The following is a 17,075-nucleotide window of genomic DNA, read 5'->3' as shown; positions in this document are numbered from 1 at the left end:
AAATGAAAATCTTTTAATGCGTAACTCGAGATGGATTACCACCTAACTGTGTATAACGTACCTTAGCATTGGAAACGCGGTATCGAAACGGTGAGGACAAACGAGGCTCGTCGATGAATAAAAAACGCTTTCAATCACCATCGGTATTCGTTCTTCTGTTCCGCTTGAACGGAAACCCGTCTGGTAGCGACGACGCGATATTGTGCTGACTTTACGTTTAAAGGCGACGATCTTCCGAATATTAACCTGACTATATTTTGTAATTTATTTATATTTTCGATGAGAATAAAGGTAATTTTTATCAACGAGACTGGTACAGATTCGTGCGAACACCGCGATATCTCTGACAAAGCCAACCGACGAAAGGGGAGACGGCGAACAAGCGGGACATTAAAACTAACGGATCGCGATCACCGGATGAAGGATATATATAAATTATGTATTTTGTCACATTTTTTTCATATAAATATATACACAACTATGAAAATTACGCTGCACAGTTGTACGCTTCTTCCATGGCATGTATAAAAAAAAAAAAAAACGCGTCGTGTAAACTTCTTTAAAAAGAATGGAGAAAATATATATAAAAAAGAGAATAAAAAAATAAAAAAAAGGGAGAGAGGATAGTAGAGAGTCGAAATATGGAATGGAAGTGGAATGTATGCATTGCACAATACTGAAACGAGAAACTAAGGTACCGGAGAGAGTGATGTTAATTACACGAATGATGAGAAACGAGCTAGAGATCATTTGCCTTCGGACCGTTCGTCCGAGTTATCGTCAGTTCCAGGTCCCGATAACCGACGAACGAATCGAAAGAGTCGCTTCGGAGAACCGAAGCTTGGAATCACACGAAACTAAATACCGACAAGCGTATGTATATATAGATACGTATAGGCACTCACACATACATACTAATCGATATGGCTAACTTCGTAAGTACAGTCATGGCCGCTCTTAAAATATACCTTAGAACAGTTATTGCTCTAAGAAATATAGATCTATATGTATATATGTATATATAATACATACATATATATATATATTTAATCGTTTAAGCTAATAGTACGTTATATTACTTTGTACGGTGTTTGTTTGTAGCACGGTCCTGCACGTCATACCGACGTTTCCGCGTTAGTATCCTTCCTGAAACAATAGAAACGGAAATTGGATTACAAATGACGCGTAAACATATTTACTTTCTACGCGATTTAACAAAGCAGTGCCAGTTTGAGGGAATTCTATCTCGTATCTCGTTCCATGGAGTTGATTAGCACTTCTATAGACGCTTACCTCTTCGCTAATTATATTTTCGTTTTCCAGAGTAAGCATAAAATTGCAAATAAGATAATGTTAGTCATCGTGATGGTTTGCACAGGCGAGTGGAATATTTCCTTTGAAATATAACGCGTCGCATACTCACTCGGTCTCCGTAATAGTTTGCTCGTATTGCTGTTGTTGCTGTCGAAGAGCAGCCAGCTCGTTGCTGTGCTGTAGATCGTGGGTCAACGAGCTTGACAATATCCTACCGCTCATCGGTAGAATGTATTCCGGCGAATCACCTAACACGGTTGGGGTAATTTTTCCGCGTTTCAAGCTACCGTATCTCTCCGATCCGCTGAGATTGTCGTGCTGAGACCCGTGCAGGCTCTGGCCCCTCTTCAGGCTTCCGTACCTATCCGAACCGCTCAAATTCTCGTGGTTAGAGTTTTGAGAGTGGTGGCTCATACTGGATGCCAGAATGCGGGAAGACATGGGTAGCATGTACGGGGTAGGCGAGATGGTGTGATCCTCTTCTGCCGTGTACGGGAACAGATACTTTTCGCCCAGGTGATGAATCTTCTCCTCACCCTCGGAATAGTTTTCATCCGGCTGGCTTTTCTGAGGCGAACTCATTTCGGGATAAGGCAGTGGGTTGGGACTCGAAGTTTTGTTCGAGGCCATCTCGTTGTCGGACATGGTGCCTCCGGACCATTGACTCCCGCGTACGTCCATTACTGGAAAACAACGGGGAACTCAGACGACAATGGCGAGGCTTCAGATATTTCTGCATCCTATTTATGTCAAAGCGATAGGACCTACCGTTTGACGATAGATACGCTTCTGGTAACTTGGAGCTCCACCTAGGAGCGTATATGGGTTTAATGTTTGGGAAGAGTTCTGTGTTTGAGCAAAGTATGTTTAGGTGTTCGGTGGGATTGTTGTGAATATTAGGCAGATAACTGTGCGTGAGAGATTGTTGTGTCGTGACACCCATATTTCTGTGCGATCTTGACGTGACGTCCTCTTCGTCAGAGCTGTGCGAGCTTGCAAGATCCAGACTCCGTCTACCACCTTCCGCCTGGGAGCCATCTGAATCGGACTCGGAATCTCTGCGTTGGTTTCGCGGTTCCGTCGCTTCTGCAAATCGTCATGATTACTATGAATAAATATCGCATAGAAGAATACAATAAAACTATTGAAATATAGATTAAACTACTCTAAAAGTAACATATTGCAATTTATTGTAATTTATTTTATATTTCCTGTTTTAGAGGTAAGAGAGAGAAAGATATATAAGAAAGCTATAAGAAAGAGTGAGACAGATAATGGAGACCCTCCTCTAGAACACATGGCGCCATCTTTGTAAAAAGTGCTCAAACTGGTCGCTCAGCATTATCGACAGCGAAGTGAACTACGCAAGAACTACTAGCGCCATCTCTGCGGAAAGTACTGAAACTAATGCCTGACCAGTTTCAGCGATCATCCAAGAGATGGCGCTAGTAGTCATTGAGTAGTTCACTTCGCTGTTGATAATGTTGTGCGACCAGTTTGAGCACTTTTCACAGAGATGGCGCCAGGGGTTCTACAGTGGGTCCGTATAATCCGTCTCGCTCTTTCTTATAGCTTTCTTATATATCTTTCTCTCTCTTGCCTCTTAGGCGAGAAATGTAGAATAAATTAGAATAGAAGGCGGCACAAGTTTCGTGGATTACCACGTACCTTGTCTGGAGTGTAACGCGGACCGATGACTCCTGGACGACATGTAGGGATCTCTATCGCTATTATAATTACTTGTAGACGTTGACGTATGCCTTAAATGCGTATCGCTACGATAGGGACTGGACCCAGTTTTATTTGTACTTCGTGAGGTTGTACTGCTCGTTGAGACTCCTACGTGGACCCTTCTGCACACGGATTCCGCTCCGCTATACGTTGACGAGTACGCCAACGCGGATCGCTGTAATGTCATTCGTCGCGAGAGTTTTATTTATACTTCCCGTGATTAGTAGACGTATATAATCGATCAAAGTTATTTTACGTACCGAATGACCGTTTACATTCTGGCTGCTGCTACCATTTCCCATGCTTCCCTCCAACAGCGGTGTCTTCTTTCCGATACACCTTAATAAACTTAAGTACAGATTCCTTCGCACTCTACTATTAATAAAGCAATAGCCGACCAAACTGAACGATGCGTGGACGACCACTGCTATGCTAAGCAGGTACGATAGCGTCGGAGAATTTTCGGAGGCATTGAGAACCGTTAGAGTCCACGTAGACCCAAGCAAAGGCAACGAAGCTACGGACAGCCAAAGTAACGTCCGTAAATTTCCAAAACCCATAATGTGTTCCGTTAACGTGAACGCTGCCCGTATCGACATGACGAGGATGCAAAAGTTGGCGAAAACTGCCAAGCAAATCGGTCCGATCAAAGACCAAATCACAGTTTCGTAAATTGACAGCCAACAACTGGAATAAAGAATAGAGAGAGAGTTAAGATACATTAAAAGTTGAATCGCTTTGAAACATTAAGAATAAACGTACAAGTAAAAGTTTCCATACTGATCGGCTCGAACGCCGATTGTCAATCCGACGATTATTGCGGGGGCGCCGTACCCCATTGTATAATAAAATCTCATCTGTCCATGATTCACGTCTCTCATTTCGGTCAGCATTCGGTAAAGATGAATGGAGTCTACCAACGTCCACGAGAAGGTGCTCAGCCAGGCATAATGCAGACCGATCGCCGTCAGTTTGCACGGGAACTCGTTTGAGACTAGAGGGCTCCTGGCTTTGAGCGCGACCAAGTACAACACTTCGGCGAAGAAAACGCACATCACTAAATTTTTGTGTATACTGTTCGAGTTCGTGCTACCGCCGCGAATTAAGGCCAGAATAAGCAAGGCGGATAACAGCAAAGGCAGTGCGAGCATAAACGCGCTGTAACTAGTCACGTCCTCCAACAGAGACGGTTCTGGGACATACTCTGGGTCGAGGACGTCTGTTAATATCGCAAAGGTAGATAATTGAAAACAGGAGCAGTTTACGATCGTGCCGGAGGATAGAGAATCATCCTCGACTTCCGTGGTGCAACCGATCCGACTCCATTCACCAGTTCTGTAACAGAGTGATAAATTGTACCGATAGTATCGGATGCCATCAAATTTGTGACCTACCCTCTGATTGTACTCCAGTGTACACACTGTGGATTGGTTCTAGTCTTGAGCTCGTCCTTTTCGCTGAGCCAAAGACTAATTTGAATTGGGGATTGTAGAGGAACCCCGGTTAAAGGTTCGTAACCGTTGTCGGAAGGGACTAAAACGGACACCGTTATGACTGGCGAACCTACCGCCACTTCTACGCCCCATCTAACTGCCACGGAATCATCGAATCTGAAAAAATACGTTTTTGTTCACAGCGTCTCTCGTAATCGTCGTATAATTAAAAAAGTAACGAAAATAGTTACCTCTGAGGCAACAGGGCACCTAATTGTTTATATTGCACGTAACTCAGCACAGCCTTTCGATTGATCAAACTTTTCTTAACATGTAATTCTCCTTGCATTAAAGGTTTAATTCCTAACACGCTAAGAGGCACTCGTATCTTTGAATATGGATCGAATCTGCTTGGATCGGCCATATAATTGTTGTACTTGGGGAAAGTAATGGACGGGCCGAAGTGAGTAGGCGACGACAGGAACGCGGACGTATCGGGCAAGACAACTTTTTGATCCGCTTCCATTGGCCTGGCCGTAGACGCCGATGGGTCTTCGGTGTACTCTGCTGTCTCGTATCCGAATAAACTTTCCGAGGTTACTATGTCCAGACCCAATACTGAAAACGAGCCGTTTCAAATTAATACCAACGATAGATCTCTCACGGGTACCTAAACATTATCAGTCTCGCATACTTACCAACATTGGTATCGACTACTTCGAACGGATTGGTAAAAGTATCGTGCTGGGAAGCAGTCAAAGTCTTCAAGTAGTTTCCCATGGCGTCCAGGACATTATCAGGAGTATCACCGCTCAGAGTTTCGATTCTGGTCCACTTCTCCAGGTACTTGGCCTTTAAAATACTGCTAGCGATTCCAACCAAGTGGGACACGTAATCCTTGTCTTGACTGTGAGTCAGATTCAGCCCGACTAGGCTCTCCTCGTAGCGCAACAACGCGACCAGCAGCGACTCCGCGATCAACAGATCGGCTCCGTACAGCTCTTTGGTTACGTTCACCGCTGCGTGCACGTCCTTGGCTATCTTAACAGCCACGTAGGTGTTCAGCGTTAACTCCTTGCTCTCGAGCGCGGCCAGTTGATATCGTTGTTCGATGAAAGCTTCCGAGGTGCAGTTGAAGAGATCGGGCTCCTGCCAACCGCCGAGTTTGTCGTCGCAGGATCTAGAAGCCTTCCCCTCGGCCATATTAGGACAGTCTTCCACGGCGATCATCCCGAATTTGGTGCGTGGCCACCATAAACCTTCGCCGTACGACCTGGGACATCCATCGTACACCACCTCGCACCCTCGAAGAGTGACTTCCGCGTACGGATTCGGACAGGCTGTGCAAGAGCGTCCGATCACTCCGACCCGACAACGACACTGTCCCGTTTCCGTGTCGCATCGCGGACCAAAGCTTCCGGTCGCGTAACATTCGCACGGGATGCACTCCTTTCTACCGGACGGTTGATAGTGGTTCTCCTTGCAATAACATTCGCCGGTGGTCTTGTTGCAAGCTGGATCGTAACCTTTGGACTCGTCGCAGTGGCAAGGTCCGCAGACAGGCGAGCCCCACCAGGTAGCCGGGCAAGGTTGATCGGCTTTGATCTCGCAGTACTCCCCGGAATACTCGGGCGTGTTGCACTCGCACCGGTAACCCCTGCGAGAGGATGCATCCTCGATGCAGCTACCACTGTTGTTGCAGGGATTCAGATCGCAGACACGCTCGCAGTTACGTCCTACGCGACCAGCCGCGCAAACGCATTCGCTGGCCTGCCACTTGGCCACGCAGATCGATGCCTCTGGACAGTCGACGTTGCACTCGGACTCCGAGCTGCACCCGGTCGCCGCGACGTTCTCCTGAATGGTCGGTCGCAGCAGCACGCTCTGATTGCTCCCGATACGAATGTCCTGGAGGCAGCCGTCGAAAAACGGTAACTCGGTGCTCGCCGACTGTTCCAGTCCACCGACCAGGATTCTACCGACGTACAAGCCCTGCAATTTCGCTGGCAACGCGGACGATATAGGACGGTTCCGATAATCGATATCCAAAGAGACGTGCCCGCTCTGCCAGATGATCTCGACTCTGTGCCACTCGCCGTCGGCGACGCTGTTCAACGTCCGCACGATGTCCGCCCCGTCTAGCAACGCGATCAGCTTCCCCTCGCGAATCTCGAATACCGCCGAACTGTTTTGCCCGATCTGCACGCTCATCAGAAACGCCTGCTTCGTCCGTGTACGCAGGCTGAGCGCCGTCAGCCAGGGCAGCTGAATGGGCCTCAGCAGGGGATTGAAACTGAGCATCCCATCGCCGTTGAAGTTCCACGGTTTACCCACCTCGTCCGCGCAGGTAGGTCCAGCAAAGTTCTCCTCGCATTCGCAAACGAATCCAGACCATACTTCCCGGCACTTTCCGTTGTTCTTGCACGGAGACGATGAGCAAAACGAAGCTTTCTCCGGGCAGCCAGGGTTGGTGCCGTTGTCGGCCACGAACGAGTTCAGGTCGATGAAAACGTGATCGATGTACAGGTCGCTGATGCAGCCGAGGAAATCTTTGTTTCTGACTTGAAAGCTGGAGGGTATGGCAGGAAGCCCGCCTAATTGCAGAGGTCCGGTTAGATCTAAGAATCGATGACAGGTTTCCGTGATGATGGTGCAACGCTCTTCGAGCACCTGCTCGCTTCTCGAGGCGCAGGACCACCTTGTTCCGAGCCTCTCGCCGTATTCCAAGGCCAAAGCGACGTCGCAATTGTCCAAAGAAATGGTCACGGTCCTGTTTATGTAGGAAACTTCCACTTCGTGCCATTGGCCATCGGAAACTCCGCCAGGTGCGCTCGCGCTCGCTCTTGTGATCTCGTCGCCGAGAGAGAAGCTGAACTGGACCTGAGAATCGATTATTTCTAACGCTATGAAATCGTGTTTCTCGTTGTATCGACCGTTGTAAAGTAAAAGGCCGTTAGTCGCCTCGGTGGCGAATCTTAATCTTATGTGGAGTCTGTGTCTCTGCCTCAAGGAGGCGAACGTGAGGAATGTTGCGCGTCCAAAGCTGCGAGCCTTCAGCTCGCAAAACGGTGTTACGTTTTCCAACGTCGTCACCGGGCAACCTTCGCAAGTGAAGCCGCCCGTCGTTCTGATCGTGCACTGAGAACCGCCTTTGCAGACTCCTGGTGAACACGAGTCTTTTTCCAACGAGATCTCGCAGTTCTCTCCAGCGAATTTGGTACCACAGGAACACGCGTATCCGCCTTCCCTTCTGTAACAGGTACCACCGTTCATGCACGGATTCGAGTAACACAGATTTACCTCGGTGTCGCACAGATACGATTCTTTGCTGCCGGTAAAACCTTTCGCGCACTTGCACGCGAACGTTGTCACTGGATAGATCGGTCTAAACAGTACGGTGTCGCTGCTCGCGAAACCAGAAGCGTTCCCAAACTTTAAAACGGTCAGACATTGCTCAAAGTTCAAGCAGGGCTCTCTTACGCAAAGATTGTCGTCAAAAGGCATTACCGTAACCGTGGCCAGTCTTGCCAGGATTCCACGATTCAGGTAGACGCGTTCTTGGAGGAACTGCGGGCTATAGAACTCATCCGACACGCCTGGCTCGACTTTTCGCGCCGAGAAGCTCACATTCAGGATCTTTCCGTTTACATTTGCGTCCTCCTGTATGCTAAAGAGAAAGATATTTTCCCTGGGGCAAGGAATAATCGCGGCTAAGCCGTCCAAGAAGTAGCCCAACAAAGGACTGAGGAAAGCCTCGGCTGTCATGTCGTCCAGTCTGACGGTGATCGAGTTCAACAGCATTTTATCGGTGATCAAACGCACGGAGAGGGTCATGGTGGCCTTGACCTCATTGATACCGTCCGTGACAGAGACTTCCATCGTTGCAACGCGTGGCACGTTCGTATTCAACTGCGGCGATAGGCGGATCTCACCGCTGGTTCTGTTCAGGTCAATGAGATTGGCGTTGTTTCCAGCTAGTATGGTGTACGTTAGTTTATCCGTAACGTCCGCGTCGACGGCAGGTATCTTGCCTATGGGGGCGGACGGGAAGAAGTCTTTGAAGTTATTGAATATTATTTGAAAGTCCTTCAAGACCGGCGCGTTGTCGTTTACGTCGGTTACCAGTATCTGAACGAGAGCGTCCGACCTCAGAGGAGGCGAGGCGGCACGAACGACCAGCTCGAACTTCTTCTTAGGCGATTCGTAGTCGAGTTCCTCGAGCGTGATCAATTCCGCGCGATCTACGCCTGGCCTGATGTTCAGCGCGAAGCTGTTTGAATCCTCGCCACCTATCACCGAGTACTGCACGACTGCGTTCGGCCCTTCGTCCGGATCGTGGGCGTAAATCTCTCCGACCGTCGAGCCTATCGGAGAATTCTCGGCTATGTAAAGTACGATCTTGTCGTTCTCGAAAGCGGGCGGTGAATCGTTCACGTCTTTTATTTTGATGGTTACGGGCACCACGGTCGAGAGAGACGGAGATCCTCTGTCCATCGCGATTGCCTTCAAAATGTACTTCGCAACCGATTCTCTATCGAGCGGTTTAGCCGTCCTGATTATTCCTGTGGTCGAGTCAATGGCGAAGGTGCCATCGCCGTCGTCTTCTAAAGCGTACCTCACCTGGAATAACGAGGAACCTTTAGATCGGAAAGCAGAAGCGTGAGACTGCACCTTCGTATAAATACATACAGCGTAAAAATAGGCAATGCAACATTCTCACGATATTACGTAACAACATATTCTCGCCTTACAATAGCCGAAGCCTGCTTACCCTGCCATTGAGATCCGTATCGGCGTCCGTAGCAGAGACCCTGAGAACGCTGGTGCCGACTAGCACGTCTTCCGGAACAGATCCTTGGTACTGAAGGGCCTCGAACACCGGCGCGTTATCGTTAACGTCCGTAACGGATATCTCGACGTCGGTAGTATCCGATAGAGGTAGTATGCCACCGTCCCTGGCCGTAACAGTTAGCAGATAGGCGGGTATGAGTTCGCGATCGAGCGGTCGCGTGGTCGTAATGGCGCCTGTCTGCGGATTTATAGTAAATTCGGATACAGATTGGTCCCCGCCATCCGTGTCCAAGCTGTAGGTGACTTGAGCATTTTTCCCGACGTCCGAGTCAGTCGCGCTGACGACCAGAACCGTGGTGCCAACAGGAGCGTCTTCGAATACGGAGACCGAGTAGGGTGCGTTCTCGAATACCGGTGAGAAATTGTTCGCGTCCGAGATGTTAACGTAAACGAGAGCAGTGTCGGTTCTGCCACCGCTGTCGGAGGCTGTGACCGTCAAGACGAATCGTTTCTCCTGTTTGTAATCGAGCGGCTGGGCAATTGTTATCAAGCCACGTCCGTTCTGGGACGCTATCGAGAAACGACCTCTTGTGTTACCAGCGGTAATTTCGTAGTGTATCCTGGCGTCCTCGTCGGGATCCGTCGCCGTGACAGATGTGACTGGAGTTCCCGGGGGATCGTCCTCCGAAACTACAGCCTCGTAATTCTTCGGATCGAAATAGGGATCGTTATCGTTCACATCGGTCACCGTGAGTATCACGGTGGCGCTGGCTGATTTTGGCATCTCGCCGGAATCCGCGGCGACCACAGTGAACTGATACCTAAAAGAAAACGATTATCGATGATACTTTCTACTCAAAAGTTCAAACAAACTAAATAAAAAGGAATAAATTGTAAAATACCTGGAGCACTGTTCGCGATCCAGTTGTTTTGTCGTATAAATCCAGCCAGTCTCCAAACTAACGGTTATGGGAAAGTTCTCCGTGGAGGCTCCGGTGAAGTCTCGAGCCCCGATGGTGTATTTTATCTGAGCGTTCGCGCCTTCGTCGGCATCGTACGCCTGTATCCTGAGCATCGAGTACCCGACAGGTACGTTCTCCGAGACAGACTCTTGAAAGTGGCTGGTGTAGAACCGCGGTGCGTTATCGTTAATGTCCTTGACGTGCACTAGAAGCTGGGTCGTATTAGATCTGGCTGGCGAGCCTCCGTCTTGGGCGCGTATCACTATCTTGTAACTCCTGGTGGACTCGTAATCCAACGGCTTGACGAGGGCAACGTCGCCGCTCATGGAGTCTATGGAGAATGTATTCTGCGTGTTTCCGCCGATTATAGCGTACCGAACGGCCGCGTTGTTCCCTGAATCGGCATCCGTCGCGCGTATCCGCGCGATCACTGGATTCGCGGTGTAATCCAAGTCCTCGGGTACCCAGACTGAATAGGTGCGCTCGGTGAACTGTGGATAGTTGTCGTTATCGTCCAACACGCGGACCACCAGCGTCGCGTTAGCCGTTTTTCGAGCGGAAGGCGGGGTCGCTTGATCGGACACGCTCAGAATCACCGTGTAGAGCTCGGTCTTTTCTCTGTCGAGGGGTGTACGCGTCGTAACCACGCCGGATCTTGGGTCCACTCGAAAGGTCGACGCGTCCTCCGTGGTCTCGCTTCCGCTACCGCTGGTCGTGGACAAGATCGTATACTCGACCTCGGCGTTTCTGCCGGCGTCTTGATCCGATGCTTTCACCGTGACGACAGTGGACCCAACCGGTACACCCTCTCTGATCGAGGCGTCGTATTCCGGCCATTCGAAGCTCGGAGCGTGATCGTTGGTGTCAAGAACGTTCACCTGCAGGGTGGTGGTACCCGTTCTCGGTGGAAAGGAATCGTCCACTGCCAATACCCGAAAGTAATGCACGTCCACGCTCTCCCTGTCCAATCTCGCCCGAGTGGTGACCCTTCCTGTGACCGGATCGAGAACAAGCAACGCTTGCGATCGCGCGTCCAGCAGAGAACTCATCGAGTAACGGACCGTACCACCTTCCGGATCTCTGGCCCGGACTGACGTTACATACACGCCAGGCTCTTTTTCCTCCTCGACCGCGGCGACGTACAGCGGTTGCTCGAAGTACGGCGACTGATTCTTCAATTCCCTGCGCACTCGTCTGCCCAAATCCGTGTCGTCCAACTGCCGATGGTGAAAAACGATCTTGAGCCGATGCTCGGCGTCGGTTAACCGCGACTCCATGCCGCATCTGAGGTTCATCGTCACGGAGATCTTCCAGAATGGGTCCACCAAGCATTGTTCCGTGGCCGAGACCAAATCACCCGCTGCGCCCTCGATCAGAAACCTAGGATCCGCTACACCGCCCCACCTGGTTTCGCACTCCTTCAACGCGGTCTGCGGAAGGAAGTCTCGCAACGCCGCGACCAACTGCGACGTTCTAAGGCAAACCTCGGTGAACCTGTCGTCCGGACAGAATAAGTCAAGAAGATTACCGTTGTTTCTTTCAGCGGATCGTAAGATGTATAATGGGCATAATTATGTACGGGACTCGTCGAGCGGCGTGCAAATTATATTCGCCAACGGATAAATGGAAACAAAGGGGCCTCTAGAGGCGTTATCTAAATGAACATCTGTAATAGGAATAAGAGAGGAAGGACGATTCACCTCTCGGTGCTCGGCATAGCGTACGAGGCCAAAGTTTCCGCCATCCATCCCCTGGTCGCGGCCAGATCTCGATTCTCCCCGCCGCAGCCGGTGATCAGGATCCTGAGGGGCAGGCTGTAGTAGTCGATCGTCGGTCTGCCTAACCTGGAGCTGGTCGAGTCGACGTAGAAGGTGAAGATCCGCGGATACTGAAGCCCATCGCAGCTCAACGACCGCGCCAGCGTTACCCGGCCGTTGTGAGGGTGCACCTTGAGCAGTTTCCTGGCGAACCACGCGGTTCGTTCGTTGGACACCTCGTACTTTCGACGGCCGCCAAGCTGCGGTACACCTGCCTCGAACACCACGCTGCCAGCCGGCGTGCTCGAGGAGAGCACAGCCAGATAGGCGTCGGTAAGGACCCAGAAGGCCGCGAGCAACGGGAGGATCCATTTCCATCTCGCCATGGCAGCCACCCTCTTACAGCGACCGCTCCTTCTTCTTCTCGTGCTCTACCCTCCCGGACAAGTGTCCCATTGTTGCCGATCCTCTCTTCCTTCCTTCCTCCCTGCCCGCCCGTTTCAACACATGCCCCAACAGCCTTTCATCTGCGAAACGGAAACATTCCTCTTTTCTCTTTTTCCTCTCATCTCTACTCGTACGTCGTTATTCCGACCCTTACGAGTGACTACGCTCGCGGTTAATTGGTATTCGAACTGGCCACGGTTAGAGGGGAAGAAGTTTCAATCACCAGCTGTTCCGAGGTGCATAAATCGCGAGTCAGTAAGTTTTATGTGTATCCGAACATTTTTACGGGAAGCTGGTGAATACTTACGCGCGATTTCCCTGCTCGATTAAGATCAAGCGTTCCGAGGCTTTTTTAGATTCGTCTCCGATCAAGCACGTTCGAACGTGTAACTCGAAACGTGAGAAGCCGACGTGCAGCTCGTTAGTTCAGAGATCGCGACCCCGACTTCATCGGGGAGAGTTGGTACCATGGTTTTCTTAATCCGGACAAGTTGCAGTGTATAATTTTAGGCTGGTCTCTATCAGAGTGATTCGTGATCGGTGATAAAACGATACGAACGTAAACGAGGCAAACGAGTAATCTCGAGAGCCGCTGAATAATTCATCGCGCGTGGTAGAGGGCATTCGAGTACGATCTAGTAAGTTACCGTCGACGAGAGAACTGGTAGGTTGCTGTTGGAATTTCGAGTAAAAATCGGGAATCAGATTTGCCGGCGTTTATTAACCGTGCCGTTTCGGTTTCCGTTCTAATCGCATTTTCTTCCTCGACCAAGATCGGGGAAAAAAACACGTCCGACACAGCCGCTTTCTTGCACCGAATATCTTTCGCGAGTGTGAGAATGCGATACCCGCAACAAAACGTGGGAAGAACGATTTCCGTTCGTTTCACCCTCCTTGTTCCCTCGTGCGTTCCCTTCTACCGCGACTACCGCCTATTTAACGCGTTAACCGTCTATTCTCCGCGATATCCCCAGTTTTCCAAACCGCAAACGCTTCTTCTCCGGCGGACGTAACATCTCTCAATCCCCGTTCGCTCTGTCATTTCCCTACGAGCGTGCAACGTCCGAGGCGTTCTTCAAAAAAAGATGGTACGCGTCGCAAATAACCCCTCGCGTTCTTCGTGCGAGACATCGAAACGTGTAATCTCGAAGGATGCCAGTTTAAACACCCGTCCGGCTGGCGAAAAAGGGTAGAGACGCGCAGCCCCAGTATCTTCTTGCCTGTCCTCGTCCAAGGTCTCTCCTCCTGATGCTCGTCGGATTTGAATCCAACATCTGCGAGACGCGATAACAGGTAGAACGTCCTCGCGCGACTCGCGCCCCTCGTTTCTTTATGAAATATTCATCGCGCAATGTTCCCTCCTCGACGGCTTTTTTCGCGTCCGATGAACCAACGACAGGTAATTAAGAAAAATGATTCGCTTCGTTCCCGCGGTCAAGGCCTGGGATCGATTTAAAAAAAAATCCCGAGGACTGCGCCGCGCTGGTCTTTCGCGGAAAGTTACTCGGTCACGGAAGCGAGGAAAAAAGTTGCGACGAGGCATTCCCGCAAACAATATAAGCCGTGTAACGGTTGGACGAAATTGCGCTTACGCATTCCGGTATACGTTTCATTTCTCAAGAGCGGCACGAATATCAAGAAAGTATCTTGAGAGTTCGCTGCGGAACTCAGTTGAAGATAAGGATACATCGATACGATGCTAATTAAATGTTAATATAAAGCAACTTTCGACACTGACGGAGGATCGTTGACAACATTGGCGATGGATCATTTCCTCGGCTTTACGACGACGATATCGGCGATTAAAGCTTCAGCAGCGAACGAAACGTGTATGCGGTTTACATTTACAAACTTTTTATTCCCATCTTTCGAACGAGGATGGTCTTACAAGCGCAGGATGCGTACGATATGGAAAAAAGGAGGCGAGTCGATACTCGAGGAGAAGGCACAACGCGGTACGCGGCGTAAAGGACGTCTGCAATGAGCATCCTCTTCCCATCCCGTTTGTTTTATTGCGTTTTAGGGGCTAGTTGACCGTAGCGAGAGCACGATAGTTCCCCGATGGTACCGGGCCGCGATTCTCCTTCCCCGGAGGCTAGCCGATCCGGTTTGGCCAATCCGAACGAACGGTGCATCGGCATGAACCAATCGAGGAGGAGCGCTCGCACGACCGGGTACGAGGCAGGTAGACAACGAGCGTGTACGGTCCGAGCGACTCGCCTCCAGAACAAAACGATCCGACCGGACAGGAGAAAAAGGAAGGAGCCAAGAGGCGGAGGGCCGCTTCTTCGTTTCTCCGTCGCGTCGCGACGCCTGACCTTTCCTCCTTCCCCTCGAAAATCCTCGACTCCGAGCGGCGCGCTCCGGCCTTACAATACAGTTTCATCCCTAACGCTCGTCCCCGTCCGATAGTAGCCACGTTTATCCTTCGACGCCGGCAGAAAACTCCGAGAAACCGGTACCGATGCGCGACCAACGTGTCGCGCGGGATACTCGCCGAGCGAGATCCGTGGAAAACGAAATTGCAGACGGCCGCCTCCCGCTGAGAACGGTGAAAAACTCGCGAGTCATCTAAACACCTGTGCTATTCAACTCCGAGATTCCTCCAACCGCGGGACCACAGTCGCGCGTACGACGAAACGATTCTGCGATCGTTAAGATAGCCGATCTAATATTTCAGCCTGCCTGCCGCGGGGTCCGTTAATAACGTCGACCCGTTTCCATCCTCTTTCTTCCTCTTTGTTATTAAATGGAATCGCGTGTACGCCGCGGTAACTACCGTTTCGTTTGAACGAAAGGGTTCGATCGCGGCTCGGAAAATGATCGTCTCAACGCGCACGTTCGATGCGTCGTGCAACCTCGAACGATGGAACGCGACCCGCAATGGTATTCCGTGGACGGTGGCCGCGCGCACCTTTATATTCCGCGCTCGTTCTCGCTCACACGTTGCCGACTCTTAAATTCCGGTTAACCGTCCAGCGGAAAATGCGCGATATCGATAACATCTTCCCGTGCCCGGGGATTCCTACAACCGTGCTCGTGTCTCACGACTCAGTCAAATTAATTGCCCGTGATAATTTACGTTAGATGCGGAACGTTCGCTTTCCCGCGGGCTAGCCGGAGAAAGGTGCAACAGTAGGTATATCAATTAAACGAAACAACTCGCGTCGAATAAGTTGGGTTCCCTGGAATTCGAACCTACCAATTATCCTCGAACACCAACGGCCCTCTATCTTCCTTTCTAATGACTCTGCCTGTTTTCGAATCGACCTCGTCGGCTGGGGCCCCTCAGGAAGCATAGATAAACCGTCGAAAGGAGTCCGTCTCCAGCTTGCTCCTAAACCAGTCGGGAAGATTCGATGAATCAAACTGGCAGGTTATCTCGAAACCAGTCGACCTCGACGAACAACGAACCGCTCAATTTCGTCCGTTTCGATGAAGACATAAAGCGCGTTCACTGTCGCCTTCCCGAGGTTGCTGATCCAATTTACTGTTTTGCCGGATTACTCGGCCCGCGCGTTTCTTCCCGCGTTAAGCGCCCGTGCACGACTGTCCTCTCTTCTTCTTCTCCTTTCGGGCATCGTCGCGAATACCGGGTTCATCGAGTCCACGGTAACGATCTTTTAATGCGCCGGCCCCTAGCGAATCCCAGCTGACACCGACACCGCGCGAATCCCTGCAATCCCATTAATCCGATAGAGAACTAATCCGGTGTAAATTGACTCGACGCGTCCCGAGTATTTTCTTAAACTGGAAAATAATTGCGCGATAAAGAACAGCTACCACCGAGCAAAACTATCGCATCATCCATTCGTTCGGGGCTTTAAATGTACTTTGTTGAACGCGACGAGGATGAAATCCGTGCAGAGGCGTCGAGAAATCCCACGGACACGGAAGATTCGAGAGGGAAGGTATCGTAATCGCGGTAATCGTTCCACCGATCGTTCTCCACGCCGACCGTTCGAATCTCATCCTCGCCTCTTATTACGATTATGTACGGTGGTCAGACGGCTGGGCGAACCTGGGTCGAAATTGGGGAGGAATTATTCTCGTGGTGGAAAGAGAAAGAGCTGGCCGCTTGACGAATGGAACACGCGAGAAACGCCGCATACCTATTACAACGACCACGGTTCTCGTCCAAGGTTGCGACAGTCAGGTACAAGATCAACGCTGGGAGCTCGGCGTTCTTCTTCCGTCCTTCGTTAGATCTCCAATTCAGGCTACTGGCATTAGAGATGCGATCGAGTCGCGGAGGAGCAAATTCTCGAATATATAATTCGACACACTGGTCGAATCAAGTACGAAGAAAATCTAATAGCTGCGTGGCTTTTCGAAGAAAGCGTTCGAATAAGCGTCAAGTAGAGATCTCTCTATTCCACGATAGTTACAATAACAACCGTTAGACGGTGTACGCGAAACTACAAACTATAGGTGTACATATATTCACGTAACGGTCAGCGGTGAAATCTCTGAAAGATTGGGCGTAGCTCCACTTCGAATTACTCTGGAACACGCGCATATATTCGATCCAAACGATATCTGCTTCGTATGTTTTGCTCGTATTTTTTCTTTTTACCACAGATAAACGACACGTTGTTCATATATAGCGTAGTCTGGCTCATTGAATTCTCGAGCACACG

The 17,075-nt window shown here is 50.3% G+C and overlaps 1 protein-coding gene across 5 annotated transcripts in view; it reads right to left on the bottom strand.

Moving 5' to 3' along the window:
• Stan (protocadherin-like wing polarity protein stan) overlaps positions 1-17,075 on the bottom strand; it is a 30,287-nt gene that overhangs the window by 10,205 nt on the left and 3,007 nt on the right. For 2 of the 5 annotated variants that reach the window (XM_076898492.1, XM_076898493.1), the window contains exons 3-14: positions 11,932-12,515; positions 10,172-11,725; positions 9,250-10,090; positions 5,177-9,098; positions 4,730-5,096; positions 4,440-4,655; positions 3,808-4,380; positions 3,306-3,732; positions 2,983-3,220; positions 2,083-2,400; positions 1,424-1,997; positions 1,080-1,146 (exon numbers count right to left, since the gene is read on the bottom strand). In XM_076898492.1, the coding sequence (XP_076754607.1) occupies positions 1,116-1,146; positions 1,424-1,997; positions 2,083-2,400; positions 2,983-3,220; positions 3,306-3,732; positions 3,808-4,380; positions 4,440-4,655; positions 4,730-5,096; positions 5,177-9,098; positions 9,250-10,090; positions 10,172-11,725; positions 11,932-12,374 (9,504 nt within the window). In that variant the 5' untranslated portion in view covers positions 12,375-12,515 and the 3' untranslated portion in view covers positions 1,080-1,115. Of the gene's footprint in view, positions 1-429; positions 1,147-1,423; positions 1,998-2,082; positions 2,401-2,982; positions 3,221-3,305; positions 3,733-3,807; positions 4,381-4,439; positions 4,656-4,729; positions 5,097-5,176; positions 9,099-9,249; positions 10,091-10,171; positions 11,726-11,931; positions 12,516-15,349; positions 15,448-17,075 lie in introns of those variants that run through there. The other 3 variants (XM_076898489.1, XM_076898490.1, XM_076898491.1) reach the window with 2 other exon arrangements.

Source organism: Xylocopa sonorina, chromosome 7, assembly GCF_050948175.1.
Source record: "Xylocopa sonorina isolate GNS202 chromosome 7, iyXylSono1_principal, whole genome shotgun sequence".
Classification (NCBI taxonomy): domain Eukaryota; kingdom Metazoa; phylum Arthropoda; class Insecta; order Hymenoptera; family Apidae; genus Xylocopa; species Xylocopa sonorina.
This window is presented reverse-complemented; position numbering and strand designations above follow the sequence as displayed.